The following is a 24392-nucleotide window of genomic DNA, read 5'->3' as shown; positions in this document are numbered from 1 at the left end:
AGAGGTCCTAGCCAGTACCGAGTCTTTGTCACTAGTAACACCCACTATCAGCGAGGTTGAGTCAATGATCACTCCCAGCTCGGAGGTCACTCCGACTAGCACCGAGGAACCAGCGCTGTCATCAGACATCGCGAGTTCGACTCCCGTTGAGGTTACTACATCGACTGTCCACGTATCTGCGTCGTCCACCCCCATCTTGGAGTCCTCATCGTCGACAACTGAGACTGTTGAGACCATTACTGCGTCTTTTACTTCCAGCGATGTGACCTCTTCGACTGTCGGTGAGGTCTCCGCTTCTTCTACCAGCGAAGTTGTTCTTCCCACCATCAGCCTGGTCTTGCCTTCCGTTTCCAGCGAGGTTACATCGAGCTCTAGCGCTGTGTCATCGTCTGTCGTTGTTGAATCCTCCAGCTCGGCATTACTGAGTTCTGCGACATCATCTTCCGAGACACCTGCACCAACATCCGTCGTCTCGTCGTCTGCTCTGGTCTCAACTACGCCCGTTGCGACTCCCCTTCCTTCCTCCGCAAGTGTATCGCCGACTGAGACTTGCATCGCTCGATCCCCCAACTATGTCATCAATGGTGGCTTCGAGAACGGAGTCCTCAGCAGTTACACTATCGATCAAAGTCGCTCTACTGTCAGCATCGTCAACGACGCTGCGTCCGCCCATTCTGGTAACTACTTCATCCGCGGAACAAGTACCGAGAACAACAGCAAGGACAACAATAAGGCTATCTTTACCCGTTCCTACATCAACATCCCTGCTGGCACCAAGGTCGTGGTATCCGCATGGTTCAAGTCACTGAGATCAGAGACTGAGAGGATCCAGCGTTTCAGAATCTACCTTGACGGTGTTGAGCTTGGGAATGTCGTGCCTGTTAACGGTGACAAGAAGTGGGTCAGAGTTGGTAACACTGAGGCGACGCCTTACACTGTTTCAAAGGCAACGCATACGCTTCAGTTCCGCGTCGACAACAACCCGTCTGACGGACCGTACTTCGACATCGATGATGTCTCCATTGTGGCTGTTGACTGCAGCACTGCATCGGTTTCGTCGTCGAGCTCGGCTATCGTAGCTACCAGTTCCAGTGTGGCAGTAGTGTCGTCAATCTCGTCTTCTGCTGTTGGGTTGACTACTTCATCTGCAGTCTCTGCTTCCGTCTCTTCATCCAGCGAGGTTGTGTCGGTCTCTTCAACTACCCCTGCGGTAGTGTCATCTCCAGCTTCCTCCAGTGAGATTGTTCAGGAGCCAACTTCCAGTGTTATCTCACAGATCAGCAGCTCAACCGTAGAAAGCGAGGTCCTCCCCAGCACATCCGTGGCTGAGACTTCAGCAAGCTCATCGGTCGCAGATGTCGCTTCCACTACTCCTGAGTCTACTCCCACTTCCTCGATCGAGTCATCTGCAGATGTCACTTCAAGCACCCCGGAAGCTACCCCCGATACTACTCCCAACCCCACCGATATCGTGGCCAGCTCTTCGGAGGTTACCTCCAGCACGCGTGAGTCTACACCGGAACTCACCCCAAGCGCTACCCCAGAATCTTCCACGCCTGTCGACCTTGCCTCCAGCACACCCGAGCCCACCGCCAGTGTATCCTCGGAAATCGCGTCCGTGACTCCTGAGTCTAGTCCGAGTCCTTCTGATGTAGTTTCCCAGACACCTGATGCTAGTTCAGAGTCCTCTTCGGAAGCGACTCCTACGCCATCGCGTTCAGAAGTCATCTCAAGCACACCCGAGCCAAGCCCAACTCCTTCGGAGGTAGCATCTCAGACGCCTGAATCGACACCAGGTGCTTCTGCAGAGACCACTCCAAGCTCTACCATCGTGGTGACTAGCTCGTCTTCTTCCGAGATTGTATCCAGCACTGTTGATGCTACGCCAAGCTCTTCTGATGCCGCTTCGGTGACACCTGAGACTACTCCCACTCCTTCACCGGAAGTTTCGCCGAGCTCCAGCAACGTTGAGATCGTGTCTACCTCTTTTGAGGTCGTGTCTAGTACCGTTGAGGCAACGCCTAGCCCATCTGACGTCGTTTCTAGTACGCCAGAGGTAACTCCGAGCGCATCTTCCGTGGTAGTATCCAGTTCGGCCGTGGTCGAACCTACTCCCACTCCTTCCGATGTCACTTCCAGTACTCTGGAGGCAACGCCCAGCTCTTCAGAGGTTGTCTCTAGCACTCCTGGAGTCACACCAAGCTCCTCAGTTAGCACGACCAGTACCCCAGGGCCTTCCTCGAGTCCTACACCAGCTCCTATCACCCCTATCCCAACTACTCTGGCAACTCTTACATCAACCTCGAGCACTGCGACGCCGACACCGACATGCTTCCCCAAGCCGACCACAACAAACTACGTTAAGAACCCTGGGTTCGACTACGACGCTAGCTTCGATACCTCCATGGCTTACTGGAAGACCAGCCAGACTGGCGGCGCATTCTCCGACAAGTCCTGGGTTTACGCTGGGGCAGGTCGGACGCCAAACTCTAATGGTTTCAAGGGCGTCACGCAAACTGGTTCATCTGGGAAATTCGATAGCACACTTACTCTCTCGCAGACCGACATCTTCATTCCTGCAGGTGCGATGGTAGACGTCAGCGCGTGGATCAAGCCTCTTCGTTCGGGTAGTAGCAACAGCAAACCATTTTCCATCACTTTAACGCTTGATGGCCAGGAGGTATCTACTTTCACTACGACCGGCACTAGTGGCAGATCGATGACTAACAGGATTGCGGTGAAGAGTGGGATGAATTTGCATACCCTGGCACTTTTGGTGCGCACAAAGGGTGAGGATGGTAAGGATATCTTCGCTGCTGATGATTTCGCTATCAAGGTTGTTTCTGGACCCAATGGGCAGAAGCTTTGTACTTGAAGAAGGAGAATGATGATCACACCGACCTAGTCATATCTATACTTTCTTTTGTTCAGGAGAGGGGAGGGATGGAGGGGTAGTCATACGGAACACATTCGGATGGAATACGCGAGTACATACATCTTCTTCAAGTACATTTCATTGTGTTTTTTAAGTACATATCTACTTTTCAAAATATACTGTACTCCGGATGATCGTCTCTTCTACCTCCCTCGCATCTGTGTACATGAAAAGCCTCCGTATTGACAGTATGGATCAATCCCACAATCCACATCATCAAACTGGTAACGCGAAGATCGTGTCAGCCCTAGCAGCCCCCTCTCTAGATACGCGCAGCAAGGGTCTACTAACTGTACAAGTAACGATTAAGCCTTAGAAGCAGGCTGCACTAGCACTGTAAGGTCTTAACATCGTAAACATTACAACAGGAGGTAGAAATAAACTTTTTAAGTCTAATTTAAAAGAGATAGAGAAGACAGGTATAGAATAGGACTTAGGGGGTATTAGCTGCAGCAAGGTATTTAGTAGTTAATGTAGACCTAGGGAGGAAGCTAGGGAAAGGGAAGAGAATAGCAGCGGGCGGAGGATAGGGATTTGGAGACGGCGAGCTAGGCTAGGATCGCGAGGCGAGGACCGAATTGCATTCGGCGACATGTTGGTGAAATGCTCTCCTTGTAGTTGCGCGAAGATGTTAGGATTTCTGGAATAGTCCTACTGTAGAGACGAGACGAAGCCAACAGTGTCGTCTAGGACTACATTTAGAACCACGTTCGGCCCGACTTTTCACGAACAGCGGGCATATCATTCTCATACCCACAGTATAGATGGTAGCAATTTTTACTTTGGTCTTGCAGTCAGCTATATTATATGAGCCTGCCTAGATGACCAAGGACATGATTAAGGTAATGTTAAGAGTCGACACTGAACGCTAGTTGCGTTTGGAAGGAGAAAGTAGCATAAGCAGAATTTGCTGGTAGACCTGCTTAAAACTGCGTGCAAGCGGGCAAAAATGCATTTGCTGTACAGAAACCAAGCTACTAGTAACTGCAGCACTGGATCGTTGACGGCGTAATTAGGGAGATCGTACGCCCACTAGCGAATGCGGCTAGACAGGCGAGAGCAGCATCGATTCAGGACTAATGCGAACTAAACAACGCCACTGGACTATCTTTCGATATCTCCAAAAGTAACAAGCAAAGAGGCGCATTCTAACACATACATGCAGCTGCAGCGTCGAAGGACTACACGCGTTAATACTCAGCTTTCAGCCAAGCTGAACATCCCCCGACCCTGCAACATGTAGGATGCACTTGAAAAAGGGCATCAGCCCGCAGGCTTGCAGCCTCGCAAGATATTTCCAATATTTCACTACTCACCAGTCATTGACACCATGACCTCTCGTACCGCTATTATGTACGAAATGAAACAGCCGGATGTACAGCTGCAACCGTTCATCTCCGAGGACTCGAAGCATACTCATGAGATCGGCAGGACGCGCAGAGAGCGGCAAGAATGGAGAACAACACTGTTTTCCTTCGTTGTTCTGGCGTGCGTAGTCCTCATCATTAATACTGGATTTCTCGCATGGGCAGTTCACAGCAGAGGCATCACAGGTGGACTTGGCGTACTCTACGAAGCATCTTGCGAAGCCACGAAACGAGCGAACATTGGTGTGCATCTTTTAATTAACATTTTAAGTTCTGCTCTACTAGGCGCCAGCAATTATTGCATGCAGTGTCTCTCGGCGCCAACTCGACCTGAGGTAGACAAGGCACATCAAAAAGGCAATTGGCTGGACATCGGCATACCAAGTCTTCGCAACGTTGTCTCATCCAATTTCGGGATGCGAAAGAAAATCTGCTGGTGGATACTAGCTATATCTTCACTGCCGTTACATTTCTGGTGAGTGCAAGCGGAGAGCCGTGGTCGGAAACACACGCTGACGCACGACAGCTACAACTCGGTAGTGTTCATGTCTCTTTCCGCCCAGGCATATGGTGTGATACAATTTGGGCCAGAAGCCAAGGCTGCGATCGAGAACGGCTCTTTCGCTGGATCGCGCAATATAACACAACAATCTTCTAATGCCTACCTCAATGGACTCATGCATTCCCAGGCTTTCGAAGCTGGACAGTTGGAGGAGTTGAACCTACTTGAATGCATTGATGCGTATAGCAACAGTTTTCAATCTGCGAGAGGTAATGTCTTCCTTGTCGTGGACGAGGGTGTCATGGATACCAATGAAGCAGCTGGGATCTTTCCTTCAATCATACGCTCCGGCCTTTGTTCAGCACAAACTGGTACGGCGTGGGTGTACCAACAATTCAAATCGGAGAGAGGCGGCTGCTTTGAACAGGAGGCGAACCGGTTTTTGCCAAGATTGAGGGCCGATCCCTCTATCTGGTCACCCCTCCTCGGCCTCCCCGTAAAAACAGGTTTGAGTGAGCCTACTGGACAGAAGTGCAAGTTGAACTTCAGCGTCCATCTTGCGATAGTAGTCATTGTCTTCAATGCGATTAAAGCTCTGACTGTTCTTGCTGGACTTTCAGTACTCCGGAATGATCCAATGCTGACAGTCGGCGATGCGGTGGTATCCTTCCTCCAGACACCTGACCCTTCTTCATACAACATGTGCCTGGTATCGCAAAGGGATATCCACAGCACTAAGCTGCGGTGGCGAGAGCTGCAACAACCACGGGAGTACACGAACAGGCGATTTAATTGGGCTTCATCAGTCAAGGAAAGAAAGCGATTGATGGTTTGGCTTTCGTAAGTAGCGACTACAGAGTGAACTTACAACGACTAACCATGTGCAGATTGTTCGCAGCCATTGTTATTCTTTTCGGTCTCTTCATTTTCGGTTACTCGTCCATCCAAGGTCAGAAGGATATAGGCAGTGTTCTCCGCATCGGCCTCCAAAGCGTTGATCCCCGAACAATCGTCCAAAGCTACATGGCGCACTCCGGTATCGCTGGAATCTTGGAGAACGTAATCGTAGCCAACAGTCCACAAGTCATCATCTCTCTTGTCTATTTTTCCTACAACGGGACAATCACCTCTATGCTCCTCGCACATGAGTGGTCAGGCTTCTTCGGACGTTCCAAAAGTCTAAGGGTGTCAAGCAGACGCCATGGTCAACAAAGAAGCACATACTTTTTACAACTTCCGTATCGCTACGCGCTACCCCTACTTGGCTTTTCAGTCCTACTACACTGGCTAGCATCCCAGAGTCTCGCCGTTGTGTCTATGGAATTATATAGCATGTTCGGCGTACATGATAGCACAGGATACTGCGACCACAAAAGTTCACAATTTTCGACACTGGATGGAGGCCACCTTGACATTATCTGTGGAAATGACTTCATCACTTTGTCTTACGCTCCGCTAGGTATTCTGCTTTCGCTCATCGTGGCTGTCGTTTTAACCACGGGGCTTTTTCTGTTGGGGAGAAAGAAGCTGAGTCCTATGCCTGTAGTTGGGTCGTGCAGTGCAGCGATTGCAGCATCTTGCCATGCGAGGCCTTCTGAGCAGGCGCCATGGGAGAAGCTCTTGAGATGGGGTGCCCTCGCGCAAGGGGACGATCACCAACACTCCAATATAGGCCATTGTGGACTCTCGAGCGATAATGTTGAGCAGCCTGCTATGGATGCCTTGTATACGTAGACTAAGATCGAGATAGAATGAACGAGAAGAAAGAGAAGAATTAGTATTTTTCCAACGCTGTTCTTAGCTCTCTTTCGCAGAAACAATCTGAGTTGAATACTAATAGACGTACAATATGAGTTCTATACTCGTTTGCTATAGTGCAGAGTAAAAAACATAGGTAAGAAACAAATAAATTTATAGGGTATCATATCTCATCTAGTGTTGTGTTGTACAGGTAATCAATCTACGCCTACTCCCAATCATTACACTCATTTCCTGTTCTCCGATACACTCGCGTCATCACCGACGACAACGATCGCAGGCGCAGGACCAGCCTCAGCATCAACCTCCTCGTTCTTCTTGCTTCTGGTGAACAAACCCTTCATCTTCCTTATGCCATCGCGGCACCAGCGGTAGACGACGACGACGGGCATGCCGACTACATGTGCAATAGCAGCGAACCATTCATCAGGGAAATACCTGATGAGGACTGCCCACGGAATACAAATGAAACCAGTGATGATGCTGACAGCCCATTGTGTCCCATCGATACCTCCGGGCTTGATCTGGAAGGCGCGGCCACCGACGAACACGATGAGAACTTGTAGGCCAATAATCATAACAACGATGCCGATGAAGAACCAGTTGCGAAGGATACCCTCAAGCACATTGAGCTTGTTGTCAAGACGCCTGTTGTTGAAGATGTTGAAGATTTGCATCCAGACGAAGCTGTTGAAGATGACGGTGTCGAGCTCGATTTGCTTGTTGGGGTCAGAAAGGTCGTAGCCAAGGATATCGCCACCAGCGAAGTAAAGCACGAAGATGACTGTGATCTTGTAGATGTTTTGGCCGGTGATCTGCTTCCACATGGTCGTTGTGATAAGAGGACCTTTACCCTGTGGTGGGCGGTCGAGGATCTTCTCAGTCGGTGGGTCGGTAGCGAGTGCGAGCGCCGCGAAGGTGTCCATGATCAAGTTGACCCATAGAAGCTGTACAGCTCGGAGCGCAGGCTTCATCTCGTCATCATAGATGGCGGTAACGAATGAGAGCACGACTGCGGTGATGTTGACGGTGATTTGAAACTATCAGCGTTAGTAAATGTAAATTAGAGGGGAGAGCTTAGTAAGACATACTTGAAGGAACTTTTGCACGGCGTCGTTGACAGCTCGACCCCACATCAAGGCAGTGATGATAGAAGAAAAGTTGTCGTCCATGAGAATGATGGAAGACGCTTCTTTGGCAACCTCAGTACCGGAAACCATGGAGAAGCCAACGTTGGCTGCCTTGAGCGCTGGAGCGTCGTTGGTGCCATCGCCGGTAACAGCGACAATCTCACCAAGTGCCTTCAGACGAGTAACCAGGATGCGCTTGTCCTCAGGCGATGAGCGGGCCAATACCTGCAAGCGTGGCAGCATCTCATCTAACTGTTCGGTTGAGAGGCGGCGGAAGTCGGGTCCTTCCATCACCAAGCCACCTTCGGTATAAATGAGGCATTCAGTTGCGATCGCTCGTGCAGTCTGCATGTTGTCACCAGTAACCATTCTTACAGTAACGCCAGCCTTCTGTGCCTTGCGAACTGCCTCGGGCACACCAGGGCGTACGGGGTCCTGAATTCCGACGAGGCCGAAGAATATGAGATCGCGCAACAGGGAGGCGAAGTCGACACTGCCACCATCCGTGAGCGCAGCATTGGCCGGTGGCCATTGTGGGAAGTCGCGGTAGACCAAGCCGATGGTCCTAAGGGACCTGTTCGCGTATTCGTTGATCGTATCGGTCAGGCCCTGACGGTGTTCTTCGGAAAGTGGCTCTGTCTCCAAAGTCTCGAAGTGCGCGAACGCGGATGCGAAGCTGAGGAGGATTTCGGATGCGCCTTTGACGACAAGGCGGTATTGGCCGTTCTGAAGCTTGACAACCGCGCCCATACACTTCTTCGCCGAGTCAAAAGGAAACATATGCGATACCTGCTGGTTATCCCGAGTCTCTGACAACGAGACAAGTCCAAGGTGGTCTTTAGCGAGCTCAAGTAGCGCAGTCTCAGTCTTAGAACCGACGAAAACTGGCTTGCCATCCTCTTGGCCTTCGAATGCTGTGGAGTTGATTGCGATAGATTGAATGAGAAGCTCCTTTGCAGCAGATGAAATTTTCGATGCCCATGCTGATATCGTTTGGTCCTTTTCCGACGCGGAATCAGCGTGTACAAAGCTCGTAGTGCCGAATGTGCCGGCAACGACCGTCATTCGGTTGGTTGTCTGGAGGTGTTAGAATATGTCTATGTATAGTTGATATATAGCACTTACCAAAGTACCAGTCTTATCAGAGCAAATAGTTGTGGCGTTTCCCATGGTCTCACATGCTCGCAAGATTCTGACGAGGTTGTTCTCCTTCAGCATCTTTGTTGTCGCGAAAGCCAGTGCTAATGTCACAGCCAAGGGAAGACCTTCTGGTACCGCTACCACAATGATGGTGACAGCGACGATAAGAATATCCATAAAGGCTGAGCCTTTCTTCGACGCTGATCGAGTGTCACCAGACAGCCCGCCAACGAAGCGGAAAAGAAGGATGAAGAACAGGATGCCAGCAGCTGCGGTTCCAAGATAGGCAATAGACATTGCAAGCTTACCAAGCTTCTCTTGAAGTGGTGTAGCCTCGATCTCGACGCGAACAGACATCATAATCTGGCCAAAACTGCTGTGTTCTCCGACGGAGGTCGCCATAAAGGTACCGACACCTTCAAGCACCTTTGCACCAGAGATGACGAATGGATCAAGGTTTTTTGCTGGCTGTCCCGACTCCAGTGCCTTCATAACAACAGCGCCTGGAGTCTTTCGCATAGCATCCGACTCTCCCGTGGCAGAAGACTCATCGCACTTAACGTCGGAGCCGTCTATGAAGATACCGTCGACTGGGATGACGTCTCCGGGTTCCATGTGTATGATATCTCCAGCCAGAACATCATAGATGCTGATCATTGCCGTCCTTCCAGAGCGTGTCACTTTAATCTCGCGTTGTTCTTTCTTTGCGTTGAGCTTCGCAAACGCCGCCTCCTTTTGCCAGTCGTTAACGGCTGTGACGAGCACAACGATGACGATTGCCACGACAATCGCGCAACCCTCGACCCAGTCGACAGGTGTCGGAGAACCGGGTGGATGCTCTGCACCAAAAGTCTCGTAGAGTCCAAGTGCTAGGGATATCGCTGCTGCAACGGTAAGGACAATCAAGACAGTGTCGTTGTAGGCATTCCATATTAATCTCCATAGAGGTGTGACCTTCTTTGGTGGTAGTACGTTCCGTCCGTGTATGCGAATCCGATCCTCGAACGGCTTTCCATCACTTGGCGGTCGACTTGATTCTTTTTCTTTCGTAGGTGTCTGCGGGTTCGTTGCTTCGTCGAAGGAGATGTGCTGGGGGACGGTCGACTCGTCGGCACTCAGACCGGTGTGGATATTTGATTGTAGGCCGGCTGCGATGCCATGGATGCCACCCAAAGCCTGGTAAACAGGGAGAGACTTGGGGTTTAGGAGCTTGCTGAGTTGTGATGGAGTAAATGCAAACGGGTTGTTGGTGTCCGCTGCAGCTTCAGCGCGCAGCTCCTGTTGCAAAGCTGCATCGTAGTCTCCTACTACAGTAGATACACCACTTGTGGACGCATTACTCGGCGATATCGGCGTCCGAAATGGGTCTGATGTTTGCGATGTAACAGTGTCGGCCTGACTCAGCGCACGTTGTCGAGTGTTGATTTGTAAGGTCGGAGGGGCAAGTTTGCCGGTCTCCATCTTCGATAAAATAACGATGCTACAATGAAGCTACTTGGAAAATGTAGCAAGGGGAGTAATTAATGAGCTCGAGTTTAGGTGATAGTCGGATTAAGGATGGATTCAAATCAGTTGGAGGACGCATCTCAAGCCGCCATATACTCACAAGGCGGGCTGTGTAATGTGGATCATATCCAAGACCGCCAGGGCGCTTGGTGCGCGATATTAGTCGACTCAGTGTGATACGTCTTTCGCCCGAGCCTCCCTTGGCAGCTAGTAGTCCCCTGAGGAACAATCATTTCGCGGCGACTTTTTGCCTTCCTAGACCAGATGACATCTACATGTTGAGACCTTGGTAGAATCTACGAGAACTCAGCCTTCTACCTACGTCGCGTCGACGGTCGAGCTGTAGACTTGTCGCCAAGGAGGCGAGATTTGATGCTTTTGGGGACTAACGTTGTTGATCGCGAGATGAGCGGAGGGTCAAGAGTCCGGCGGTCTTGGAAAGGGGGCAGTGCAACCCCATCCAAGCGCAATGAAGCGCGGAGGCCCTCAGCGTCCGCTTCCATCACGTCGCTACAGACAACGACTTGAAAGACGTCGAAGCAGAAACAGGGTAAGAAGAAGAAACGCGCAATAGACTGAAGTCGCGATTGAATGTCGCTTCGCTGCCTAATGCGCAGATCGGGTGAGGCTAGCAGGGCTTAAACTGCGCCACTGAGGCGCCACTGAGGCTTTGCCGTTGGCTAAACCATGTTGGGCATAGCTCATCTGAACTCCAGCTGCGTAGGTATCTACATAAGATCTCAGCCTGAGGATGTCTTATGAGAACAAGGCAACATATAATTCATGCTTATTATTTCTGCCCCTGATCCGACTAGTGAAGGAATTTAGATATAGAGTATCTTTTCAAATCAGGTTTAAACTACCAAGAATGTGAATCTCCGAAACGCATAGACATCTTTGCATCATGCACTGTCTTTGAGTCCAGGAGACAAGACAATCAGGCGCATATGTTTCTTTGTGGTTATCGACGGAACCAGCATATCTACATCAAGATTCAGAGTGCGGCCTGAGGCCAACCCCAGATCGTCCCAATCACGATCGACCAATGACATTCACCAAGCGTGTACGCGCTCATCAAATTCTGCCTCGTCTTGGTAACAGCCTGTTCGGTCTTGTCTCGATTGCTACCTGTCACATACTCCGCTCCATGTTTCCAGTGGGGAAAGAACAACATCCGGGAAACTACGACAAAGGCGTTCTGGGCATCCGCATCGTGTGCGTGGTGAAGCGTCATCGACAGCTAGCAGGTAAGCCGAGTGCAGCCTCCTAGAGCAATGCAAGCTGGACTTGTGGCGCAGTCATTGTGGCGCATTATCGTCGAACCCGGAGCTGCCGAGGACCTCCTGAATGAGCTCCAGAGACTGATTTCTCACGTGCCATTTCACGCTGGAATTTGATGGCGGCGGAGAGGAAGCGCGATAACCAAGCAAATCTGTCTTGGCCTGTCTTCGGAGGAGCCATGCGAGGAAGGTGTGATGTCATACAGCGCACGGACGTCTTGTCGCCGCCGAAATGCTGAGCTTGTTTTCCTGCTCATCTGAACACAAGGCTCAAGATGGAAGTCTAGATGGCAATAGTTGCTACTGCGCCCTTCTGGGCACTTATCAGTATACTAAGCTGACCACCAATAACACAATCATACAGGAAACGGTCAAAATATCGCCGCCTGGATTGTGAAGTAATCTGAGTGCCTTGGCTGCTTACGCTTCCAGTAGTCCCTTGTGAATCACGAACTCGGGGTCCACAACAGCCGCCGTCACATATTGCATCTCTCTCGTCTGTCCCAGGTGTACACTACCGTAGCGCAGCAGCTCTCCGAATGTTTCAGGTGCCGCATCCTTGCCTTCATTCTCTGGGAGATCCAGCAACGTACCACATTGAGGCGTATGGGTCAGCTCTTTGCCATGAGTGATCTTTTGCATCACACTCTGCGCCATCATTGTCCACGCCGCCTTTTTCGCCTTCTCAAATCCTGCTTCATTCCCATTCCCATCTAGTCTCGTAGCGAAGACGTTCAATATGTCTGCGCCATCGAAACCGATAGTGTTCTCGGCAGGGAAGTCTTGGGGAAGTACATTCCACAGCAAAACTTTGTTAGCCCAGTAGTTGACGCCATCGAAGCCGCCATTAGGCTCTTGCAGCCACGTCAAGCGCATCCAGGCGACGCATTGTCCGATGTATCCGATGATAGTCTGCTCGTCCAATTTCCAATCCCACCCATAGCCTGCCTCGACGAGGTCTTCAAACTTCATCACCTGGGTGAAGTTGATGAGGGGCGATTGCAACACACCAGTAAAGTCAGTGCGTCCTTTCCACAGCTCCAAGAAGATGAGATGCCTGTTCACAGTCAACTCAGTGGATCTCGGTTGGGGCACGCGAACAACGCACCAATTCTTGATGAATTCATCGCCTTTTCGAGACGCGACAATGTGATTCGCAATGAACTGTCCGAATACCAGTGGCGCAGCAACACTAAACGGACTCGCGTCGTCCGCAAGCTGAGCCTAACAGACGCTATCGAGGTGGCGGAACAAGATACATCCGACGTCCATCCACACTCCACCGTACGTATACAGTGCTGCGCCACACAGGAAGTCGGCGCTATGAGGTCCTACATATGGACCCGTCATCGTACCCTCTACAAAGGTCTCTGGAAGATCTGCTTGTGTGACCCATTTCAACGCGTGGTTTGCCGAGTCTGGTACTGTATCGAGCACGCGAACCGTCCATTCGGGGCCATGAAGTCGCACCCAGTTGATGATGTTGCGTTGCGTCCACTTTGGCATCTTCTGTACGCCAGCATGCCAGTATGTCCAAATATTCTTCTCAGACGTGATGGGTATATGCGTGGTCAGCGAATTCAGAATTTCGGCATCGGTTCGCGTGTCTTTGGCCTCGACATAACTCACTTGCAACTTATATTCCTCTGGAATCTGGAACTTGGATTCTGCCATGATGGAATCGAGAAAAAAGGTGTATGATCTTGAGAACGATCGGTCTTTCCAAGATCCTGAAATGCTTTGTTTGCGACTAACGGAAGCTATCGTAAGCTTTTATGTCACTTTGAGGGTGGTATTTGAGACGTATACCCTGTGCACTCATATTTGCTGTATCTGCACGCATGACATGAAAAAGAATATCGGTGCAATTAAGACATATTTGTTGCATACCTTAATCGAGAGCCCCAGTATCCATGATTTTGCGCATCTACCCATAGAAAGACTTTTGCCCCGAAGTAAGCACCAGTGATACCTTTGAGTGACGATGCGACATTTGTTGTTCTTTAGGATCGGCAGCATATCAAGCTCTATCGGGGTGTGACTGCATTGCTGCGCTCTAAACCCTAGAGCGCCTTCCTGCGCGACCAAAATGGTGCCCTGCTTCGTACTCGGGTACCATGTGACAGCACGAATTGTGATTTGCTAGGCGCTACTCGCTCCTGAAGTCGTGATATCGTCTATACTAATACACATCCAACACTATATCGTACACTCGACCAGCATACCTGCTTCTATATTCACTTCCTCAACTCTAGATGATACGTACCCAACTGCTCCTCGGTCATGCGATTTGGACTCTTCACTAACAAATCCTCGCCTCTGCCACTTTTCGGGAAAGCAATAACGTCTCTTACGCTTTCTTTCCCGCACATGACAGCCATCAGCCTATCCCATCCCAGAGCGATACCTGCATGGGGCGGACATCCACTTCTCAATACGTCTAACAGATGTCTAAAGTCCTCCACACGCTCAGGCTTCATCTTGATAATGTCTTTGAAGATGAACTCTTGCATGGCGGCCGAGTGGATACGGCGACTGCCACCACCAAGTTCGACACCGTTGACAACAATGTCGTAGTGCGCTGCTACCGCGGATGAGGGGTCCGTAAGTAGCACATCAACGTCCGCGGGTGTTTTGGGAGCTGTGAAAGGATGGTGGGTCGATGAGAAGCCTGCTGAACCGCCTTGCCCTGGTTCGCTGTCGCTTGACGGGGTGAATAGTGGGAAGTCCGTGATCCAAACGAACTGGAAGTCGTCTTTGGCAGGTGCATCCATCAGACCCTGTGCTATAGCCGCTCTATGAAGAGCAAGTCGCAGGTTACCAAGCATAGTTGAGCCGCCTGAAAAGGGTGCTTTTGGACGTGCTTGGAGGACAAGAAGGTCACCGTTCTCGACCGCGAGTTCTTCCGGGCCTTCCATCACGTATTGGTAGCCTAATGGTCCGAGACCCTGCATGGGTTGCGAAAGATCACCGATGAAGATACCGGGTTGACCGTCAGGGTTCTCGAGATAGACCTTCCCATCCGGACTGTCGAGGAAATCGGCAACGAATTTGCGCGTAACCTTGGGGTCCTCAGATATCGGTATCTTGATAGCATCAACTGCTGGATCTTGCAGAGAAGTAATCTTGCCTATCAGGTCTGATGTAAGATGTTCAGTGATAGTATGTATCTGCACGTCGTTAGCCTAGGACAGAAGCCACGGCTTGCCAACTTAACATACCCTAGCCTTGAAGCGTAGGTCTGGTTTGTCAGATCCGTAAGAAGCCATTGCAGTCTGGTATTTCATTCGTTGGAACTTTTCCGGTGTCTTCTGTTTCAAAACCTGGTACCAGAGCTTTCTAAGTAGTGCCTCGGTCTCGTTCATGACGTCTTCTTCGCCAGCGAAGGACATCTCCATATCGAGCTATTCAAGGGTCAGTAGCGGTCTGGAAGTGCATCAGCTGGTGCTGACCTGAGTAAACTCCGGCTGTCTATCAGCCCTCAGATCCTCGTCCCGGAAACAGCGCGCAAACTGGTAGTACTTGGTAATGCCGGATGCCATGAGGATTTGCTTGTACTGCTGTGGGCTTTGTGGTAACGCATATGCCAGTCCCTTCTGCCGTGTCGGCACGAGGAACTCCCTCGCACCCTCAGGCGTCGACTTGAATAGTATGGGCGTTTCGATCTCTCTCCATTGCAACGCATTTAGGTGTAACCTTGCTCGCATCATGGCTTTTGATCGCAGAATGATATCTAACCGTAATGCCGAATCTGTACGAAGCTGCAAATGTCGTTGATCCGGGCCAAATGCCGTGTCGTTCTTGATGATAATGTCGTCAGGTATATCATTGAGAGGCTGTACATGCTGCACAGCAACTTCGCGAGCATCGATCAACTTCATGCCTAAGAACGTCTTTGCCTTGGCAGGTTGGCGCTCCTTGAGTGTTCCTTTTACGATGACAGGAGTCCATTCCTTTAATGATCGCAGGCAGGCATGCGCATCTGGACCATCTGCTCCATCACTTTGGGGACTCGAGACGAGTTGGATAGCCAATGTTTGGTTCTTGTTACGGAGCATGGTGAAAGAGAGCTTGTTGCTAACATCCCGTCTTGTACTGATGTAGCCAAAGAGTTCAACTTCTTTGCCAGGAGGGTTCTCTGGCAGTTGTGCATAACCCCATGCTGGGTCACGGTTCTCCCAAGCGGATGAGCGAACTGCAATATGATAAGTGCTGGGTCTGGGAGAGATATTGCAGACATACTGGTAGCCTTGAAATCATCCAGGGTTTTTTTCACATGTTCCTCAGGGAGAACGGATTGTGAGGTTGCAAATCCTCGGGTTGTATACCGCGTACATAGCCCTACGCGATTTGGCGTGGTCCCGTGACGGCTTGTTCGACAAAATTTCGAAATCTCTGCGTAGGAGTTGCGCAGACCACTCTCCCGACTCACTACATATTGGGAAGCGCGAACGAGACTCATGGTTTGTCGCAATGATAGAATGAGCACTGACAATTGTGAATGCGTCTTTGGGGTCTCCAGAGAGCTCCCAGGTAGATCTCAACGATGTGCCAAGCCACGATTCCGACTAGCCACAACTCAGCTAGCGCCCGCCCAGACCAGGCTGCAGAAGCTTCAAAAGCTTTCCGGCACCCACACCCACCTTCCTCTCGCTATCCCTCCAGTTTATAACATGTAAGCCATCCCCCACGCCGTTCCTCAATGCGCGCATACTAACAGAGTCGCCAGATGATGAAAGCCTAGCGTGTATCAGCTGAGCAGCTCTCCGCATCCGCCTTTGAACTCTCCTCTTCGGAGGCTCAAGTGGTTCGCTGGTAGATGTGGATGTGGTTGCATGACTTCCGCGTCCGGCACACACACCTTGTTACATAACGGACGCTTTGACGGCATCTCTGATTCAATAAACTGGTCGGTGTCCTACACATACCGCACACGCGCACGCGACGACGCAATGCCGATTGCCATTAGTATCGAAGCGGGCGACATCAGAATGGCATATTGGGTGGAATGGGCTGTGTACACTAAAACGAATAGCAATACAATGAAGGAGTTTTCCCATGTTCCGCATGACATGTGAGTGCCCGATGCGTGAAGTTGGATAATTGAACCGGCTGTCGAGGACCTTCACGAACTGCGAGGTCCTCAAAGCTATCATCGCCCCATTTACTGCGAGTGGAGAAGTAGGCCATCTTCTACCATCTCTCCTCAGTTGGCGAAAGAGCAACGCTTTGTCAATTACCCCTCCACCAAATTCATTGGAAAGAGGGGCGTAACAACATTTGCAACAGACATTCCTCGCTGTGATACCATTGAGTGAAAGTCGTCATGGGGAGGACTTTGTACATCTGCGTAGCAGCGAATGCTGTCGCGCCAGGCTCTTGATGGTTCCAAAGTCACGCGACTGCGCGTACCTACTTGATGTTCTTACGGCATACCTCGGACATCCTCGTCAATATCTTCACTATCCCCCACCATTTCTTCTACATACGACCATAGGACACTGAAAATTAGGCTTCCCGTCCGCTCAGCCATATACAAGCAGTGTACCGGCGGATTAGTAGTTAGGTGGGTGACCACTAGCGAATCCCCGCTGTTGTATGTTTTTGAAGTTTTTGAGATTCTTTTTGCAAGTGGGATCAACCATCTGTGCAGAGAATACGTTCAAGTCAACGTCCACACAGACCACAATATATTTTTCGCAACTGTCAACGGAACAAGATACTACAGGATCTGCACAATGACCGACAGGCTCCGCCCGCCATGTCCATGGCTTCCAAATACTTCCGCATTGTCGCCCAAGCTGATCCTATATCGTGACCTCGTCTTTCCAGAGATTCCGGATGTATATACTAAGCAGTTGCTCATGACAGTGCTAGATGGGAACGAGTTGGCATAGCATGTCCGAAGCTTGAAGACCTCGATCGCGGGCTTGATAAGCCTGAACCGTACAACCCCCCATCTCGCACTGCCCGGATCGTTGCGATGTCTCGAGATTGTTGGACTACCTATCCTAAAGATCAACACATACTGTGCTCAGTCGATTGACGATAGGAAGGAGGCTTCTTCATTACAGTCCACAGTGGACACAGTACAAGACTTTCCACTAGAGGCGCTGGATGTTGGTATCTATATGCGTGGTTCCGATACATATCACAAAAACGAAGACGTCATATGAACGCACGCAGCTGCGAAATTATTCAAGTGCCTTGACCAAGAGTCGATGGAGAAAGGTACTATTTTCCAAGTCTATATTCATGATCAGCGAAAGAAGCCAAAGGGCATTCTATTCGGACAAGGTGGTTTGGATCCGGCAGTGTCAGAATTTGTGTGCACTCTGCGTGATGAAGCCAGTTGCTAATCTATAGAGAGAAATAAGAGGTTCTTTAGGTACCGAGCCATCACCATACCCGTTCCCTTCCATGAAGCCCACAATGCAGCGACACGCACCGGCAGTTATCTATGTGTGAGGACAAAAGCAAGCCTGAAGTATGAAGTGTGGCAGGAAGCAGCACGGCCAGTACAATGCCCGCTCGAAAATACTCTTCGGAGGCTTCTCATCCTATGCGCTTGGCGAACGGCGAGACCGTGAGCTCGAGCTAGTCGACGAGCCGGTCTACGACTCCGAGCTGCCTAACTCCGCACTCGGCCCGTTGCGGTAGCTTGAGTCAGATGCCATTTCATATTGCGACGAGCTGCGCTTGTGATGGGCACGTGGACGATCTTCGGGATGATTGACAATGTCGGATCGATGGCCGTCAAACGTCTGCATATGTACGAGCTTCGGTGCTGCTGGCTTCTCGACGTAGCCTGTAGACGTCGACATGGTGTCCAGAGAAGGTATTGCCTGACGCTGATCCATGGTAGGCTGCCTGGTGTCAGATCGCAACTGCTTCGCGTGGTCATGCTCATCGGTTCCATCGGTCGCATGGCGGGCTACAAAGACAAGTCAGTGGTGCCTCATGGGCAGGACTGGCAACTCACCAGGAGTGATCTCGTAGTGCTCAGCACTCCTACCAACTCCATGCTTGTGGTATGCTTCACGGCCGTCGTGGTCTGCACAGGGGTTGGCAGTCTCGTACTCGAGCATCTTCATCAGACGGTAGAAGATGACGGCTAGAATAGCGCCAAAAATAGGACCCAACCAGTAGATCCAGTGATGTCCGGGCCATACGCCTGTGATGACGGCTGGTCCGAAAGAGCGAGCTGGATTCAAAGAGCCTCCAGTGAAGTATACACCTATTTATGTCAACATGAGCGTGCTCGTAGCCTAAATTGTAGGCACGTACCGGCCAACTCAGCAATGAACAGAGCAAGTCCGATGCCGATCGGGGCAATGAAAGTCGCCTTGTGCTTCTCCGCTGCCAACATGAAGATGGTCAGAAGCAACATGAAGGTTAAAAACATCTCAATGAACAGGCCTCGCGTAACAGACGTTTCCCTACTGAGGGACGTATTCACAGATAGTGGCCCTGGAAATAGTCCAGAGACAACGGCGGCAGCGGCGATGGCGGCGAGTACTTGCGCGATAATCAGCAGCAAGACCTTCATCCAGCCAAGTGCTCCGATGAGACCCATGGCGATGGTGACCTAGGCTATGTCAGCGAACAAATGGCCATTGTCTTGCTTGAGTTTACTTACAGCAGGGTTGAACAAGCCTCCACTGATGCGGAAGAAGACCCATACCGTGACTGCCAGCGAGAAGCCGAATGCCAAGGAGATGTAGAGCAACGATCCAATGTCCATGGGCCTGGTACCACGGAGGTTGTTGGCGACTTGCGTAGCAGCGAAGGCGAAGAACAGAAAGAGGAAGGTGCCGACAAATTCACCTGCGAAGGAGATGAAGAGATGGCGAGCTCGATTTGGTAGCCATCCGAAACCAGCTAAGCGTGGCTCTCCAGGGCGGTTGGGGTCTTCGGTGTACTTGGGCTTCATGCCTGGCAAGACCATGAAGCTCTCCGAGGGGCTTTGATGGTTCATGACTGTGTCTAGAGGCCACCAGTTTAAGCTTGCGCGTCTGGGGGGTTTGGAGTGGAATGCACACGATATGAGGTGTTTTGACAGGCCGATTAGGTGCGAGGTTTGTGGCCTGAGATTTGCAGCCGAGCAGGCGAGACGTAGGAATAGTACAGCTAGGGAAAAGGCTGAAGAGAGGTATAGAAGCCGATGGTAGGGTGAGACGTAAGAGGTGCTGAAAGGAATGAGAGTTGTGAAGTCGAGAGTCGAACAAGGGAAAAGATGGGAGCAGCGTAACGACACGATGGGCGAGGGAAAATGAAGAAGACGAAGGCATGACGAAGTCTGCCAAAGATACTTGCTGATTGACACTGATCCTGTCAGAAAGCGGGAGTCGCGAGCAACCTTGGCGACTTGACCAGGAAGGAGTGACCATGAGTAGAGTGTTGGTGACCGCGACATTCTCAGCAGTCTTACCTGGAAGGCCTCCAGTTTTCGGTCGCTTTCTGCACTTTTCGTTTTGTTCCCACATCAATGCTGAGATTAGAAGATTGTTATATCTCCATGTTGGAAAGATACAAAGATGCAAATGCATGCGCTGTAGCCACGTGAAAACGAGTTGTGTCCGGACTGACCTCGAGTTCGATCAGTCGCCACATAGACAAAGCCTTAGCTTTATCAACCAGTGTCTGGTACAGCATCATCGCTTTGGGCTGGTGTCAGTAGGCTTATCACGATAAGGCCGAGGCGGTGTTTTGGTGTGGCTGACGCTTCCAGCATAGTCGATTGCGGGGAGTGACATGCTTGGCGTCCATCACGCGCATGTGCAGCTGCCCGTGCCCGTTCCACCAAGGTCTCGGAACCATCACGACATCATCGGCCTCCGACTGATCGTTTACTCCACAGCACGTCCTTGTTTAGTGCCTTTTCCTAACGCGTTTCCTGCATATCTGCACTCATTGCGATATACCTTGTTGCATACGTGCGCCATTTATTGCTTTGCGCCACCCAAGTAGTGACGACCTGCCCGCCTCTCTGTGTTATTACCGCATCATCCATCGCTTCCTGCCCTTCACTTTCGATTCGCCCCGCGTGACCCACCTCAGACAGGACCACATCGCACCTGTCTCCTGACCTCAGTCGATGACTTTCCTCTACTAGATATCCAGCACGATTTGCTGCTTTTCTCCCTTTCCACCTCTTCCGCCGCCGCCGTCGTCGCCGCCGCTGGCTGCTTTCGCAAGCATGCGCCCACTCCGTCTGCTGCTCTCGCTAGCCACGAGCCTCCTAGCCGTTACATTGCTTCTATACATGATACTAGGGACATCACAGGATGAAGAGCAGGAGCGGATATCTGTTGCATCGAGCAAAGGCAGTTTCAAAACCTTGTTCTCTTTCACGTCGCCCAGCTCGTTGTTCCCACCGTCTGCCATTATCAGCTTAACCGACGATAACTCGACATTTTTCCTCGCCAGACCTGCTGCTTTTGGCCCGGCACTACCAAAAGAGGGCTTAAGTGGCTCGCTGTGGATTGGTAGCGGCTTCGGAGATGATACACTGGGTGCCGTGGGCGAGTTGGGGTGCAGCGACGTCCCTGGCTGGGAAGATGGCAGTGATTACCTTGTCAGGGCTTCACGGTCATCCGGTCTTGTCAAGGACAAAGCCAAGGGTACCTTACCGGACAGAAACTTGCCTCCAAAGGAAGGAGGCCATGAAGCCAAAATTGACAACATTAACAATGTCGCTGTGGACGATGGTACAGACGATCACCTGCAACCGAGCTTCTCCAGCACGCCCGCTACATCAAGAATCAAACATGCCGATATACAGTCACTCCAAGAGAGCGCCGAAATCGCTGGCAAGGTCGTACTGCTCAAGCGGGGAGGTTGTGGATTCTTGGCCAAAGTCCAATGGGCACAGTCCCGCGGAGGAGTAGCTGTTATAGTAGGCGACGACGTGCGCGGTGGCGCCCTCGTTCGAATGTACGCCAAAGGAGATACCTCTAATATCACGATTCCGTCCCTGTTCACTTCGCACACAACTGCTCATCTTTTGTCTTCGCTCCTCCCGTCAGACGGCCTGTTCCCGAATTCTGTACAAGCATCTAATACTGTCGAGGGTCATCCGAAACTTTCCGAGGCGTTACGAACTGCGCAAACACCGGTCCACGGGAAGAAACAACCATCGACATCTGGCAAGAAGACCTCAGCTGGTCAACGTGTTGGCTGGCTGCATTCTCTCGCATCTGCATTTGGTTTCGATACAAGCGATGACTCTCTCAAGGCCGGCAGTCGAAGGTTACCCAGCAGTGGCGACCTTGAGTGGGTCGAGGCCAGCGATTGGGAAGATGACCAAAACCCTATCAAGACCAAATCTGCAGCATCGACGCCAACGCACACGAGCGCTGCAGACGGGTTTGTCATCGGAGAACATGACTGGCGGGATCCTGATCTTTTGCCTCTTACAGCATCGACGAGTGAAGCTCAAACAGCAGCTAGCGCAACTCCAGTGAGTACCAAAGCCGACAGTAATGCCTTACCCGGTAGTGGCGAATATACCCCAGCGAACGCAAAGAATAGCGGGAAGAAACCGTGGAGCTGGTGGCCGGGCTCTAGGCATGACACTGTTTCGTCAGCGTCGTCCAGGCGCGCGCGCACTAGAGGCATTACCTCGATCATCGATATAAACTCCAGCATTGTCAAGACTTCCCCTGCTGCTAGTGCTCACAAAGGCCTGTGGGTCACGCTTACACCTACAAATGTTTCAAGCAGTCCTTTCTTCGATACTTTACTCGTACTCGTTGTCAGTCCATTGGTCACTCTGACAGTCGTATATGCCCTCCTCCTCCTTCGATCTCGCATACGACGTCGCCGTTGGAGAGCACCCAAGTCTGTTGTGGAACGCCTACCTGTCAGGACTTATCAGACCATGAGCGATTCATCGTCCTCAGCGACGACAAGTGCAGCTTCTCCTACGACGCCCTTACTTCAGCATTCTTCTACCCGGTCTAGATCACCGGAACCTCGGTCACGCTCAACTACTGTGTCAGAGACACCGGCCACTTCAACATCTGTGCAGCATGGGTCTCGTGACCGCGAGGAAGAAAAGCGAGAATCAGGGCTAGCGGCGTGGAGGCGGCGCTATGGCGGTCGTCAAAGAGAATGCGTTGTTTGCCTGGAAGAGTATGTTGATGGAGTTAGTCAAGTCATGAGCCTGCCGTGTGGTCACGAGTTTCATGCGGATTGCATGTAAGTATCCCTTGTTTCCGTTGATGCATTCCATCTGACGTGAGTAGAACACCCTGGCTTGTCACGCGCCGGAGGACTTGCCCCATCTGCAAAGGCGACGTTGTACGCTCTTTGAGTCGGAGCTGGCATGATCGGCTACAGTCAGCATCACCAACACGCCCCCCCCGACTTTCCATTAGCGAAGACGATGTGCAAACAGAAGCAGCTGAGACTCGCAACGAGTCGCCTTCTGCATCACGACCTGTACCCATGTCTAGGCCTGCACCAACTGATTCATCTCCGCTTGATGACGACGTTGAGGCTGGTTGGTCTGGATCCAACTCCAGACGCGCTTCTGGAGAGATCTCACGAGCAGCAGAGGGTGGAACCTCGTTGCGAGAGCTAGCCTCTTCTGTTTCCACCGTTGTGTGGCGCGGCTTCGACGCAGTCCGATCGACTACTGGCCTTCAGCGACGTTCTCCGCCAGAAGATGTCGATCGAAATCGGTGATTCTACCTTTTAGGAGTTAGGTTTTAATATGATGGTTTTTGATTGCATGGAAGGTCTATACCCCTGGGAAGCGCACCGGCGTTGCATTTGAATCCGCATTGGGTTGTGGACATAATTACACGTCAGCGAGTGGCCTATTCGAAAACGGCCTGACATAGCCTTAGACAGTCTTTGCATGCCCTACTCAATCAACAAGTCACTCCCTTTCATAGCTGTTTAATGCTACTACAGGTAAATGCTGGCCGTCAAAGTGACAATGAGTAGTCGCTCGTGATTAGAACTTTCAGCTCTATCCAAGCAAACTTGATATGCCCGGCCTTGGTACGGATGTATCTGTAAAGACGACCGTCGTCTGACGTATTACGGGGGTGTAAGGTTTGAAGCCCAATGATATGAGAGGCAAGCACGGCGGCCTAGCGCCTTGGCGTCAGCGACCCGCGTAGGCCGTCTCGGAGCTCAAAATCACCCACATTCCTCTCGCAACGGGTCGTCGTTTTACTATATCAGTTCGCTCAACTGAGCCCACGCTAGTGAGCTCTGGGAACAGCGGATCCAATTCGCTGTCTGCTGCAAACTGCGACCACCAGCAGAATCTGGCGATATGATTCGCGGCCACATCACGTTAGATCACTCCACGGCTGGCAAAATGAAAAGAAGGCGTACGACATCCCGGCTGAGAGACCGAGACCGGGGAACCCTCGACTTATTACCCGGTTTGTATATACTGTACCTAATATACCCAAACTCAATTGTCGTATCGTGGCCGCAAGAGCCTCTGTTCAATCAATATGCCGTCCCGCCCAACAGGAAACAAATAACAGCTTGCGTGGAACGTAACGTGCGAAGATGCCTGGATCCGAAGACCGATTTACAGTGATCTGTACCCCGCAGCGGACAGCATTGGCTGTGTTACATGGAAAGCTTGTCTGGTACTATTTCTGATCTTATGTTTTGGTCCGTTGCTTTTTCCCTGGCACTAGAAACCACAAGTGCGCGATGACCGGATCACTCACCGAAGTTTACATTGCCCAGTCTGACGACACTGTTGGCTGTCTTAGGTAGTCCTGGGGGGCACTTCCTCAT

General features: G+C 51.2%; 6 protein-coding genes across 6 annotated transcripts; 3 read left to right on the top strand and 3 right to left on the bottom strand.

Moving 5' to 3' along the window:
- Positions 1–64: 64 nt before the first annotated feature.
- Positions 65–2875, top strand: ALTATR162_LOCUS9309 (uncharacterized protein; the record flags this gene model as incomplete). The annotated part of the gene is made up of 1 exon (XM_043316942.1): positions 65–2875. The coding sequence occupies one exon, from the start codon at positions 65–67 to the stop codon at positions 2873–2875; it is 2811 nt and encodes a 936-aa protein (XP_043172877.1).
- A 1390-nt stretch (positions 2876–4265) lies between these two features.
- On the top strand, positions 4266–6095 carry ALTATR162_LOCUS9308 (uncharacterized protein; the record flags this gene model as incomplete). Its single annotated transcript, XM_043316941.1, has 4 exons — positions 4266–4777; positions 4829–5644; positions 5692–5972; positions 6001–6095. 4 exons carry the CDS (start codon positions 4266–4268, stop codon positions 6093–6095), a joined length of 1704 nt encoding a protein of 567 aa, XP_043172876.1.
- A 694-nt stretch (positions 6096–6789) lies between these two features.
- ALTATR162_LOCUS9307 (uncharacterized protein) lies at positions 6790–10293 on the bottom strand (the record flags this gene model as incomplete). The annotated part of the gene is made up of 3 exons (XM_043316940.1): positions 6790–7602; positions 7654–8769; positions 8818–10293. The coding sequence occupies 3 exons, from the start codon at positions 10291–10293 to the stop codon at positions 6790–6792; spliced, it is 3405 nt and encodes a 1134-aa protein (XP_043172875.1).
- A 1745-nt stretch (positions 10294–12038) lies between these two features.
- ALTATR162_LOCUS9306 (uncharacterized protein) lies at positions 12039–16080 on the bottom strand (the record flags this gene model as incomplete). The annotated part of the gene is made up of 7 exons (XM_043316939.1): positions 12039–12675; positions 12727–12842; positions 12885–13285; positions 13885–14788; positions 14840–15022; positions 15071–15813; positions 15861–16080. 7 exons carry the CDS (start codon positions 16078–16080, stop codon positions 12039–12041), a joined length of 3204 nt encoding a protein of 1067 aa, XP_043172874.1.
- A 2152-nt stretch (positions 16081–18232) lies between these two features.
- Positions 18233–19596, bottom strand: ALTATR162_LOCUS9305 (uncharacterized protein; the record flags this gene model as incomplete). The annotated part of the gene is made up of 4 exons (XM_043316938.1): positions 18233–18552; positions 18601–18855; positions 18906–19206; positions 19258–19596. 4 exons carry the CDS (start codon positions 19594–19596, stop codon positions 18233–18235), a joined length of 1215 nt encoding a protein of 404 aa, XP_043172873.1.
- Positions 19597–20883: 1287 nt separating this feature from the next.
- On the top strand, positions 20884–23309 carry ALTATR162_LOCUS9304 (uncharacterized protein; the record flags this gene model as incomplete). Its single annotated transcript, XM_043316937.1, has 2 exons — positions 20884–22820; positions 22868–23309. 2 exons carry the CDS (start codon positions 20884–20886, stop codon positions 23307–23309), a joined length of 2379 nt encoding a protein of 792 aa, XP_043172872.1.
- Positions 23310–24392: the final 1083 nt, after the last annotated feature.

This window comes from Alternaria atra (assembly GCF_907166805.1).
Source record: "Alternaria atra isolate CS162 genome assembly, contig: 29, whole genome shotgun sequence".
In the NCBI taxonomy this organism is placed as follows: Eukaryota; Fungi; Ascomycota; class Dothideomycetes; order Pleosporales; family Pleosporaceae; genus Alternaria; species Alternaria atra.
The sequence above is the reverse complement of the archived record's forward strand: the minus strand, read 5'-3'. Positions and strand labels throughout refer to the sequence as shown.